This window comes from Gekko japonicus, unplaced genomic scaffold (genome assembly GCF_001447785.1).
Source record: "Gekko japonicus isolate JY-2015 unplaced genomic scaffold, Gekko_japonicus_V1.1 scaffold908, whole genome shotgun sequence".
Lineage (NCBI taxonomy): Eukaryota > Metazoa > Chordata > Lepidosauria > Squamata > Gekkonidae > Gekko > Gekko japonicus.
This window is the reverse complement of record NW_015172030.1, coordinates 289,200-301,082: the sequence shown is the minus strand read 5'-3', so window position 1 is coordinate 301,082 and position 11,883 is coordinate 289,200. Positions and strand designations below refer to the sequence as shown.

Here is an 11,883-nt window from a genome sequence, read left to right as displayed (position 1 = left end):
CTGAGTACAACTTGATCTTAAAACTGGACTGTTTTGGATTGCCTAGCTATTGGGGGGGGGGGGCAGATCTGCCCTCACAGAGGAGGGAGAACTTGTACCTGAAGGCGGGCCGGGGGGGGGGCTCTGCAACTTACCTGGCTGCTTCTTGCTCCTCGTGGCCCAACCGAGGGCTGCTGGGAGCAGGGGGCGGGGCTTGTTGCATGTGTTCGCCCCCTGGGCTCCTTACTGCCGGAGCTCCGTTCCTGTGCGCTCCTGCAGGAAATGACCCCTGGAGGGAACACTGCCCCCCGACCGAGGTACAGGACCTCCGTCTTCGATGGATTAAGCGTCAGCCGGCTCTGCCGCAACCATCCAACCAGAGCCTTGGCCAGAGGACAGATGGCCATCCATTAACAGGCTGAGCTGGGTGTCATCCGCATATTGATGGCAACCCAGCCCATAACTCTTGGCTAACTGGGCGAGGGGGCGCACGTAGATGTTAAATAGCATTGGCGAGAGGATCGCCCCGTGCTGCACTCCACATTCAAGTGGGTATCGCGGGGAGACCCTCTCACCAAGCACCATCCTCTGTCCCCGACCATGGAGAAAGGAGGAGAACCATTATAAGGCACTCCCCCGAACTCCTACGTCGGAGAGGCGGCGGGTCAACAGATCATTGTCGACCGCATCGACCACTGCCGTTCAATCTAATAACAACAGCAGCGCCGCCCCGCCCCACCCGATCCAGCTGCCTATGGAGACCATCTGTAAGGGCGACCGGAGCCGTCTCCGTCCCGCGGCCAGGGCGAAAGCCAGACTGGAACGGATCGAGGATGCAAGGCTTACGAAACCTGTCTCTTTTCGGCAGTGATCCCGGCCACAGACTTATCCGAGCAGATCTCCACGGCAGGCACCGAAGCGTCCGGCACCGGAAACATGAAGTTCATGCTCAACGGGGCTCTGACCATCGGGACGATGGATGGCGCCAACGTTGAGATGGCGGAGGAAGCTGGAGAAGAGAACCTCTTCATCTTCGGCATGCGAGTGGATGACGTGGAGGAGCTGGACAGAAAAGGGTGAGTGTCAGCTGGGCGGTGGCTTGGCGGTAGAGCGCCTTTTTGGCACGCAGAAGGGCTCAGGTTCAGTCCCTGGCATGCACAGTGGACAGGTGTTAGGTGGTGTGAAAGAGCTCTGCCTGAGACCCTGGAGAGCTGCTGCCAGTCAGAGTAGACAATACTGGCCTTGATGGACCAATGGCCTGGATCGGCATAAGGCAGCTTCACGTGAGGGCTCAGTGGTGTAGAGCCTCTGCTTGGCATGCAGAAGGTCCCAGGTTCAGTCCCCGGCATATCCAACTAAAAGGACCAGGCGGCAGGCGATGGGAAAGACCTCTGCCTGTGGACCCTGGAGGGCTGTAAATAGGGGCTGTGGCTCAGTGGCAGAGCCTCTGCTTGGCATGCAGAAGGTCCCAGGTTCAGTCCCCGGCATATCCAACTAAAAGGACCAGGCGGCAGGCGATGGGAAAGACCTCTGCCTGTGGACCCTGGAGGGCTGTAAATAGGGGCTGTGGCTCAGTGGCAGAGCCTCTGCTTGGCATGCAGAAGGTCCCAGGTTCAGTCCCCGGCATATCCAACTAAAAGGACCAGGCGGCAGGTGATGGAAAAGACCTCTGCCTGTGGACCCTGGAGGGCTGTAAAGAAGGTCCCAGGTTCAATCCCCAACACCTACAATTAGAAAGGACCAGGCAGTTGGTGATGGGAAAGACCGCCTCCTGAAACCCTAGTAGACAATACTGACCTTGATTAAGAAGGAGGAGATTGGATTTATACCCCATGGCCCTTCACTACCCAAAGGAGTCTCAGAGAGGCTTACAATCCTTTTCCCTTCCCCTCCCTGAACAGACACCCTGTGAGGTAGGTGGGGCTGAGAGCTCTGACAGAAACGGCTCTTTTTCAAGGACAGCTCTTGTCAGAACTACGGCTTGCCCAAGGTCATCCAGCAGGTGTAAGTGGGGGAGTGGGGAATCAAACCCGGTCCTCCCAGATTAGAGTCCGCTCACTTCACCACGACACCAAACGGATGGACCTGTGGTCGTGATTTGCCGTACGTCCGCTTCCTGTGTTCACGCGGGGGAGTGTTAAAATTTACCTTCTATGAAGCCAAGGGTTGTTCTCACTCCAGTAAAGTTACTCACTATGGGAAGCTGTAATGTAACTGGGAAAAGTGGGAGAAGAAGGTCTGTCAATAGTTGTTATGGGATAAGTTTATTACTTGGAATTGGCTTCCAGTCCTTTGATGGCACATCCTTTAACTGTGGACTCCTGACAGTGAGCTGTATCCATTAACTCTGTGCTCCCAACAGTTATTTGACCAGGGGAGTTTTGACTCCTAGACATCTTGTTGGTCTTCAAGGCACTGCATGGACTCTAATGGCTTTCTGAATGGTGGTGCCGATCCAGTCCAACACTCAGTGTCACACAGTGGCCAAAAATACCAGGGGCCATCAGGAGGTCCAGCAGTGGGGCCAGGACACAAGAAGCCCTCCCACTGTTGCCCCCCCCCAAGCACCACACTGAGAGTTCCTAACTGAGAGCCAGTATAATGTCGTGGTTAAGTGCGCGGACTCTAATCTGGGAGAACCGGGTTTGATTCCCCACGCTTCCACTTGCACCTGGCTGGATGACCTTGGGCAAGCCGTAGTTCTGATAAGAGCTGTCCTTGAAAAAGAGCCGTTTCTGTCAGAGCTTTCTCAGCCCCACCGACCTCACAGGGTATCTGTTTCAGGGAGGGGAAGGGAAAGGAGTTTGTGAGCCGCTCTGAGACACCTTTGGGTAGTGAAGGGCGGGGTATAAATCCAATCTCTTCTTCTTCTTTTACCTCACAGGGTGCCTGTTGTGGGGAGGGGAAGGGAAAGGAGTTTGTGAGCCGCTCTGAGACTCCTTTGGGTAGTGAAAGGAGGGGTATAAATCCAATCTCTTCTTCGTTTACCTCACAGGGTGTCTGTTGTGGGGAGGGGAAGGGAAAGGAGTTTGTGAGCCGCTCTGAGACACCTTTGGGTAGTGAAGGGCGGGGTATAAATCCAATCTCTTCTTCTTCTTTTACCTCACAGGGTGTCTATTGTGGGGAGGGGAAGGGAAGGGAGTTTGTGAGCCGCTCTGAGACACCTTTGGGTAGTGAAGGGCGGGGCATAAATCCAATCTCCTCCTCCTCCCCCCCCACCTTGTGGCTAATAGCCACCGATAGACCTCTGCCCCATATGCTTATCTAATTCCCTCTTGAAGCCGTCCATGCTTGTGGCCGCCGCCACCTCCTGTGGCAGTGAATTCCAAGTGTTAATCACTCTTCCAGTGAAGAAGGATTTCCTTTTATTCATTCTAACCCGACTGCTCAGCAATTTCGTGGAGTGCCCAGGAGTCCTTGTATTGTGAGAAAGGGAGAAAAGGACTTCTTCCTCGGCCTGCTCTATCCCAGGCATAATCTTACAAACCTCGATCGTGTCACCCCTCAGTCATCGTCTCTCCAAGCAAAAGAGCCTCTTGCAATCTCCTTTCCCTTCCCCTCCCCACAGCAGACACCCTGCGAGGTAGGTGGGGCTGAGAGAGCTCGTCCGGAGAGCTCTTCCAAGGACTGCCCTTGAGAGAACAGCTCCAAAAGAACTTGTGACTTGACCCAAGGTCACACCAGCAGCTGCATGTGGAAGAATGGGGTCTCAAACCCGGTTCTCCCAGATAAGGGTCCGCACACCTAACCACGACGCCAAACTGGCTCCCAGGAGATAGCCCAACCGTTCTAACTGTGGCTGTTGCTGAATGTAGAGAGTCGAAAGCTGAGGAGAGGCCTAAGAGACGCACCAGCACTTCCTTAAAAAAAACAAAATCTTCATTCTTGTTGTCTTTAAGTATCCCGTGACCGTGACATGTACATCTTAAAATTCCAGGTTCAGTTTAATAATGGGATTTCTCACTTAACACTGAGCTGCCTTCCAGCGATCTGTGTCAAACCAGGGCATCTGACACAGAGGGACGGGAAATGCCGGAAGGGGCCGACAATAATAAGAAGTATCATTATTATAAACATCAGTTGCCTTACCATAGAAGAAAGAGAAGAAGAGATTGGATTTATACCCCGCCCTTCACTACCCGAAGGAGTCTCAGAGCGGCTTACAGACTCCTTTCCCTTCCCCTCCCCACAACAGGCACCCTGTGAGGTAGAAGAAGAAGAAGAGATTGGATTCATACCCCCCCCTTCACTACCCAAAGGAGTCGCAGAGCGGCTTACAAGCTCCTTCCCCTCCCTCTCCCCACAACAGACTCCCTACGAGGGAGGTGGGGCTGAGAGAGCTCTGACAGAAACTGCTCTTTGTCAAGAACAGCTCTTGTCGGAACTATGGCTTGCCCAAGGTCATCCAGCAGCTGCATGTGGCGGAGTGGGGAATCAAACCCGGTTCTCCCAGATTAGAGTCCGTGCACTTAACCACTACACCAAACTGGCCACTACACCGAACAGGGCACAGAGGCCAAGGCCTTCATAAGAACATAAGACGAGCCCTGCTGGATCAGACCAGCAGTCCTTCTAGTCCAGCATCCCGTCTCACCCAGTGGCCAACCAGTTTCTCTGGAGGGTCAACAACAGGGCGGAGAGGCCGAGGCCTTCATAAGAACGTAAGACAAGCCCTGCTGAATCAGACTAGTGGTCCATCAGGGAGGAGGAGGAGGAGGAATTTATACCCCGCCCTTCACTACCCAAAGGTGTCTCAGAGCGGCCTACAAACTCCTTTCCCTTCCCCTCCACACAACAGACACCCTGTGAGGTAGGTGGGCCTGAGAGAGCTCTGATAGAAACTGCTCTTTTTCAAGGACAGCTCTTAGCAGAACTACGGCTTGCCCAAGGTCATCCAGCCAGGTGCAAGTGGAGGAGTGGGGAATCAAACCCGGGTCTCCCAGATTAGAGTCCGCGCTCCTAACCACTACACCAAACTGGCTCTCATAGCTTAGAGAACAAGCTGTGTACATATGGGACTGAGGAGCCGCACTGAACATTTGGGGATGGCCCTGTGCCCTGGTTTTTTACCACCTGCAGCCTGTACCCCCCGCACAAACAAGCTGAAGCAACTGAGCTGGTGTAGAGAGTACCACCATGACTGTATTGCCACCTTAAGTTGTACCGCTCACTTGAAACCTTTTTGTTCTCGCACTTTATTAGATCACGTTCCAGCACTTTAAGATGTTTGTGTTAGTTTATGATTGGTTTTAATTGTATTTCTATATGGGATTTTATGTAAGCTGCCCTGAGGCTGCCGGGGGAGGCAGGGCGGGATAGAAATTGAATCAATCAATCAAAGGAGGACACGGCCATTAAGAACAGCAAAACGAGAGATGCGTGGGCAGGCAGATTTAAGAAGCCATGTTGGATCAGGTCAATGGCCCCTCCAGTCCAACACTCTTGTGTCACACAGTGGCCAAAACCCAGGGGCCATCAGGAGGTCCACTGGGGGAGTAGAACTCCAGAAGTCTTACCACTGTGCCCCCCCCAAGCACCAAGAAGACAGAGCATCACCGCCCCAGACATAAGAACATAAGAGTAGCCATGTTGGATCAGGCCAGTGGCCCCTCCAGTCCAACACTCTTGTGTCACACAGTGGCCAAAACCCAGGGGCCATCAGGAGGTCCACCAGTAGGGCCAGAGCTCCAGAAGCCCTCCCACTGTTGCCCTCCCCCAAGCACCAAGAATACAGAGTGCCACTGCCCCAGACATAAGAACCTTAGAAAAGTCATGTTGGATCAGGCCAAGGGCCCATCCAAGCCAACACTCAGTGTCACACAGTGGCCAAAACCCAGGGGCCATCAGGAGGTCCACCAGTAGGGCCAGAGCTCCAGAAGCCCTCCCACTGTGCCCCCCAAGCACCAGGACAGAGCATCAATGCCGCAGACTTAAGAGCATAAGAGAAGCTATGTTGGATCTGGTCGGTGGCCCACCCAGTCCAACACTCTGTGTCACACAGGGGCCAAAACCCAGGGGCCATCAGGAGGTCCCCCAGCGGAGTCAGAGTTCCAAATCCAAGGGATGGACAAAACTTTCAGATAGTAAAATCTTGAGTTTAAGGACAAGCGGTGCCAAACAGCAACTGAATTCCAGCACACCACTCTGACGTGAAGCTTGACAATCAGGAAGCCGGTTTTTGCGAGCTCTCGTGTCACCTAGATCGGTGGATCGGACTCTCCGCGAGGCGGGGAAGACCCACGTGCTGGATTGGAAGACCCTCTAGAACGGTCATATTCTCCCTGCTGCTTTTTAAAGGGACCTGTTAGTACGCATGCTACTGCTGCCGCTGCCGTGTGCCTGCTGGGCGGTGGGATTGGGGGCTAAAGCGGTGGGCAGTTGTGGATTCCAGCTGAGTTGGTCCGGAAAGGCTGTGGAAGCTGGACTGTGAAGCCGGAAATGCCTGGCACATGGCCGCCCTGCACACATGGGCGGTGGGTGTTTGCAGCCGAGTGGGCTGCGGCTCAGTGGTAGAGCCTCTGCTTGGCATGCAGAAGGTTCCCGTTTCAATCCCCAGGACTTCTAGTTAAAAGGACCAGGCAGTAGGTGATGAGAAAGATCTTTCTTTGCCTGAGACCCTGGAGAGCCGCTGCCGGTCTGAGTAGACAGTCGTGACTTCGATGGACCCAGGGTCATGTGTGATTTATGCATTTGTCTGGGAGGGGCTGTGGCTCAGTGATGGAGCATCAGAAGGTCCCAGGTTCAGTCCTCGGCATCTCCTGTTAAAAAGGGACCAGGCAGTAGGCGGTGTGAAAGACCTCTGCCTGAGACCCTGGAAAGTGGCTGCCAGTTTGAGTAGGCAATGCAGACTGCCACAGTACTGACCTTGATGGAGCAGGGATCTGGTTCAGGTGTTCATGGGTAGTTTCCCCCCCTGTTCCCACCAGGTACAACGCGGTAGACTATTACGACCGCCTCCCGGAGCTGAAGCAAGCCATCGATCAGATCAAGAGCGGCTTCTTCTCCCCAAAGCAACCGGACCTCTTCAAAGATGTGGTCAACATGTTGTTATACCATGACAGGTGAGGATGAGGACGCGTCTCTCAGGTACGCCGCCTTGGCCCTCTGCATGCATTGGACACGACGTAGGCCTTACGGATTCGCTCTATCGTGGCCGACTCAGTGTTGTTAAAAAGGTAAAGGTTCCCTTGCTCGAAAGCCAGTCGAGTCCGACTCTAGGGTTGCAGTGCTCATCTCCGTTTCCAAGCCGAAGAGCCAGCGCTGTCCGAAGATGTTTCCGTGGTCATGTGGCCGACATGACTAAACACCAAGGTGCACGGAACGCTGTTCCCTTCCCACCGAAGTGGTACCTATTTATCTACTTGCAGTTTCTTGCTTTCGAACTGCTAGGTTGGCAGGAGCTGGAACTAGAGACGGGAGCTCACTCCATCATGCGGCACACTCGGATCTCGAACTGCTGAACTACCGACCTTCCACAGCCTGCAGTTCAGCTGGGTCTCCCTGGCCTTCCACTCTGCCAAGGGTGTAAAGCTGGGCAAAGTTCTTGGTTGCCTCTCCCTCTCCCTCCCTATCTCCTGTTCTATATTACCCAGAGGGGAGTTAACCCAAGCGAAGGGGGTTGGTATTTCAGGTAGGAGCCCCTGACATTCTTCTTAGTCGATGTCATGAGATACAGAGGAAGCCCTCTGACACCACCGCTTCTATGTAAGCAAGTTGCCAGCATTCACTTTTAGGTCCTTCTCTGCCCCATGCTCTTGGGACTGTGGTCCCGAGGGCGAATCCTGCCCAGCGCCTCCTAACAGTGGCTTGTCCCCGGCCTTCTGTGCACAAGGAGTTTCCCCGTAGTCTTCGTTTATTTCTGCTTTCCCTTTTGATCACGGGACCTGCACGGAGGGATGCACGCATTGGGGGTTGGAGCGAGGAGGAAGGGCTGGTGGCCAATCTCTCCCCCCCCCCAGCTATAGATAGTAGCTGTTCAAATTCTCCAGATTATTCTGGTAGCAAAGATCCCATTTGACAACTCTCTTTGATGGAAGTGACACACATCCCGACAAATGGGATCTTTGCCACCAGAATAATTTGGAGAATTTGGACAGCTGCACTCTATGGCCCACTATACAAACTTGTAGCAAATGCAAAGCATATAAGAAAACAACATCTGGTCAAATATATATACACAAAATTCTCTATGCATGTATTTCTGGATGTGTGTCGGTGTAAAATAAAGAATATTGACCACTGAGGAAGGCCCGAAGGGGCCGAAACGCGTATGGTCCTTAGGTCATAAGTTTTACCCATCAATTGGATTTGTATAATAACCAACTTTGATGATAGAAGCTTCAAGAATCTGATATTTAGACTATTTCTTTTAACCGCATGTATGCTTCAGCTATGTGTAATGTAAACGTAAAGGTTCCCTTGCTCGAAAGCCAGTCGAATCCGACTCTAGGGTTGCGGTGCTCATCTCCGTTTCAAAGCCGAAGCGCCAGCGCTGTCCAAAGACGTTTCCGTGGTCTTGTGGCCGGCATGACTAAACACCAAGGCGCATGGAACACTGTTCCCTTCCCACTGAAGTGGTACCTATTTATCTACTTGCAATTTCTTGCTTTCGAACTGCTAGGTTGGCAGGAGCGGGAACTAGAGACGGGAGCTCACTCTGTCATGCGGCGCACTCGGGTCTCGAACTGCTGAACTACCGACCTTCCACAGCCTACAGTTCAGCGTCTTAACCACTTGAGCCACCACAGCTCCTTTTAGCTATGTGAACACCCTAATACATATTTGTATTCTTTATATAATTCAGTTCTTAGCTTGACCCTCTGAGTTCTCAGCTATATTGTGGGTTGAGTTCCATCAAAATCCATACCCTCCCCCTCAGATTTAAAAACACAGTTTAGGACTGCCGGTAAATTCATCAAATGCGGTCCTAAATAAAGCCGTCTTCAGCTGCCTCCTAAAGACGGCAAATGAGGGGGGTGAGGCGCACCCCCTTGGGGGGCCGCTCCATAATCGTGGGGCTGCCACCAAGAAGGCCCTGTCCTGTGTACCCACCAGCTCAGCGCCTTTGATTGGTGGGACAGTCAGGAGGGGCTCCTCCCTGTAGGAGGATCCATGGCTCAGTGGTAGAGCCTCTGCTTGGCATGCAGGAGGCCCAGGGCCGGCTCACTCACTAGGCAATCGCCTAGAGCGGGACGGCCCTTGGGGCGCCAAACTGAACCCGGCCCCGTACTCTGGAAGTTTCTTGATTATTTGTGTTTTTCATTCTTCCTAAAATGCATTTATTTTTGAAAATTGGTGGGTGCACGGGGTGGGGTGGGGGGCGCCAGAAGGGATCCTCGCCTAGGGTGCAAAATAAGCTGGGGCCGGCCCTGAGGAGGCCCCCGGTTCAATCCCCGGCATCTCCAGTTGAAAGGACCAGGAAGTAGATGATGTGAAAGACCTCAGCCTGAGACCCGGGAGAGCTGCAAACAGTCAGAGGAGACAATAGTCTCTGATGGACCAAACGTCTGTTTCAGTGTAAGGCAGCTTCATGTGTGTCCATGTGGGATATTAATTCCCAGGCCAGAACATATGGAAGAAGACAGGGTCCTTCAGTCCATACAGGGCTTGAAAGGTCCAAACCAGCAGCTCAAATTGGGCTTGGGAGCGGATTAGGAGCTAGAGTTATTGCTGTAGTATCGGGGTCACATGATCCCGGAATCTGGCCCGATCAGCAATCGAGCCGCAGCATTCAGTGATAAACAGATCAGCACTCATTGGTTTCTTCTGTTTGGTTTCTTCTGAATAGGTTTAAAGTTTGTGCAGACTACGAAGCTTACGTCCGATGTCAAGAGAAAGTCAGTTCTCTCTACCCGGTACGTCCAGATAAATTCTTTTGTCCCACTGTTCCTTGGAGGGTAGCTCATCTATCCATCAGTGGCTATTAGCCACAAGGTATAGCTAGGGGCTCTGGGGCAAGTGATGCTCTGTCTTCTTGGTGCTTGGGGGGGGGTGTCAACAGTGGGAGGGCTTCTAGTGTCCTGGCCCCACTGCTGGACCTCCTGATGGCACTGGTATTTTTGGCCACTGTGTGACACAGAGTGTTGGACTGGATGGGCCTTTGGCCTGCTCCAACATTGGCGTCTCTTATGTTATGTTCTTATCTATCTATCTATCTATATAAAAGGAAGTCCCCTCACCATAAAATCAACACCCAGGCCAAACCACTGGACCTAGAGACACCAGATTCGGGGAGAGCGCTCCTACCGTGGCGTAGGTGCTCACTAAGAAGGGATTTTTAGAAATTCAACCCCTAAGTGGGTCAAAAGGGGGGAAATGTGCTCCCCCCATTGACTCCTATGCGGATGCCAAGCAGCTGCCTTTCTGCATCCCCCGCTCTCTGATTGGTCAGCTGCAGAGCTCAGTGCTCTGAGGTAAAAAAAACCCAACAGTTACAGGGGACTGCAGACAGCTAATGACAGTTGAGGAAATCAGGAGTGGCTAAGAACCACCTGTGAGGTGAAGCAAAGCTGCTGGCCCAGCCTTTCTGATGGCCCCCCACCTCCTACACCTAACAGGTGGTTGTCTGTCAGGTGCAGCCCCACCTCCACAGTGACTTCTAATACTCCTCCCCCTCCTACACTGGACAGGCCACTCCCTCTCAGGTGTAGGAGAGGAGGAGGTGGAATGGTTTCCAGCACACTCCCTCCACCTCCTACACCTAACAGGCAGTTGTCTGTCAGGTACAGCCCCACCTCCACTGTGGCTTCTAATACTCCTCCCCCTCCCATACTGGACAGGCAGCTGCCTGTCAAGTGTAGGAGAGGAGGTGGGATGGCTTCCAACACACTCCCCCCAACTCCTACACCTAACAGGCGGTTGCCTGTCAGGTGCAGCAGCGGTTGCAGGATGCTTAAAGCTACGAGGGAGTCTGCCCCAGCAGTGTAACGCCTTAGTGATCCTGCCAGCCCTGCCTCCACAGTGGTTTCTAATACTTCTCCCCCCTCCCCGTCCTACACTGGACGGGCAGCTACCTGTCAGGTGTAGGAGAGGAGGTGGGATGCTTACAGCCACCGGGGAGGTTTGCTCAGCAGGATTGCCTTAGCACTGCTGCTGGCCCAGCCTCCCCGATGCCTTTAAATACAATCCCCACCCAAACACCACACAGGCCGGTGTCTGTCAGGTATAGGAGCAGGGCCAGGGCATGAACGTTTATGGGGAGATAGTAAAGGACATTTCTAGGAGCCATTTCGATGTGTGCCTCCCTCATGAACCTGAAGAAATGTCCACCACATCACCACTCCCTCACACCAATTCCCCCTCACACCTCTCACCTCTTACTGCCCCCAAGAAAGCTCCTGGCAAATGCTGAACCAGATACACCAGTGCTACAAGGAGGAGGCAACTTAGGAATGCGGCAAAGACATTTGCACATAGCACTCCTGCAGTGTACTGAGCTGCAGGAGTCCAGTATCCTGTCTCACCCAGTGGCCAACCAGTTCCTCTGGAGGGCCAACAACAGGGCAGAGAGGCCGAGGCCTTCATTAGAACATCAGAAGATCCCTGCTGGATCAGACCAGTGGTCCATCTAGTCCAGCATCCTGTCTCACCTGGGTTTTTACCAACCAGTGGCCAACCAGTTCCTCTGGAGGGCCAACAACAGGACACGGGCTGAGGCCTTCTCCTGATGCTGCCTCCTGGCTCTGGGATTCAGAGGATGACTGCCTCCGAATGTGGAGGTTCCCTTTCAGTCACCATGGCTCAAAGCCACTGATGGACCTCTCCTCCACGAATCTGTCTTTTAAACTGTCTGTGCCTGTGTCCATCCCTACATCTTCTGGCAGTAAATTCCATTTTTATTCACTTGCTGTGTAAAGAAGTATTTCCTCTTGTCCACCCTGAATATACTGCCCACCAGCTTCACTG

General features: G+C 53.2%; 1 protein-coding gene across 2 annotated transcripts in view; it reads left to right on the top strand.

Annotated features, from left to right (window-relative positions):
- The window catches only part of PYGL (phosphorylase, glycogen, liver), a 79,162-nt gene that overhangs the window by 65,716 nt on the left and 1,563 nt on the right, over positions 1–11,883 (top strand). For both annotated transcript variants that reach the window (XM_015420607.1, XM_015420608.1), the window contains exons 18-20: positions 848–1,055; positions 6,906–7,040; positions 9,767–9,833. In XM_015420607.1, coding sequence (XP_015276093.1) covers positions 848–1,055; positions 6,906–7,040; positions 9,767–9,833 — 410 coding nt within the window. The remainder of the gene's footprint in view (positions 1–847; positions 1,056–6,905; positions 7,041–9,766; positions 9,834–11,883) is intronic.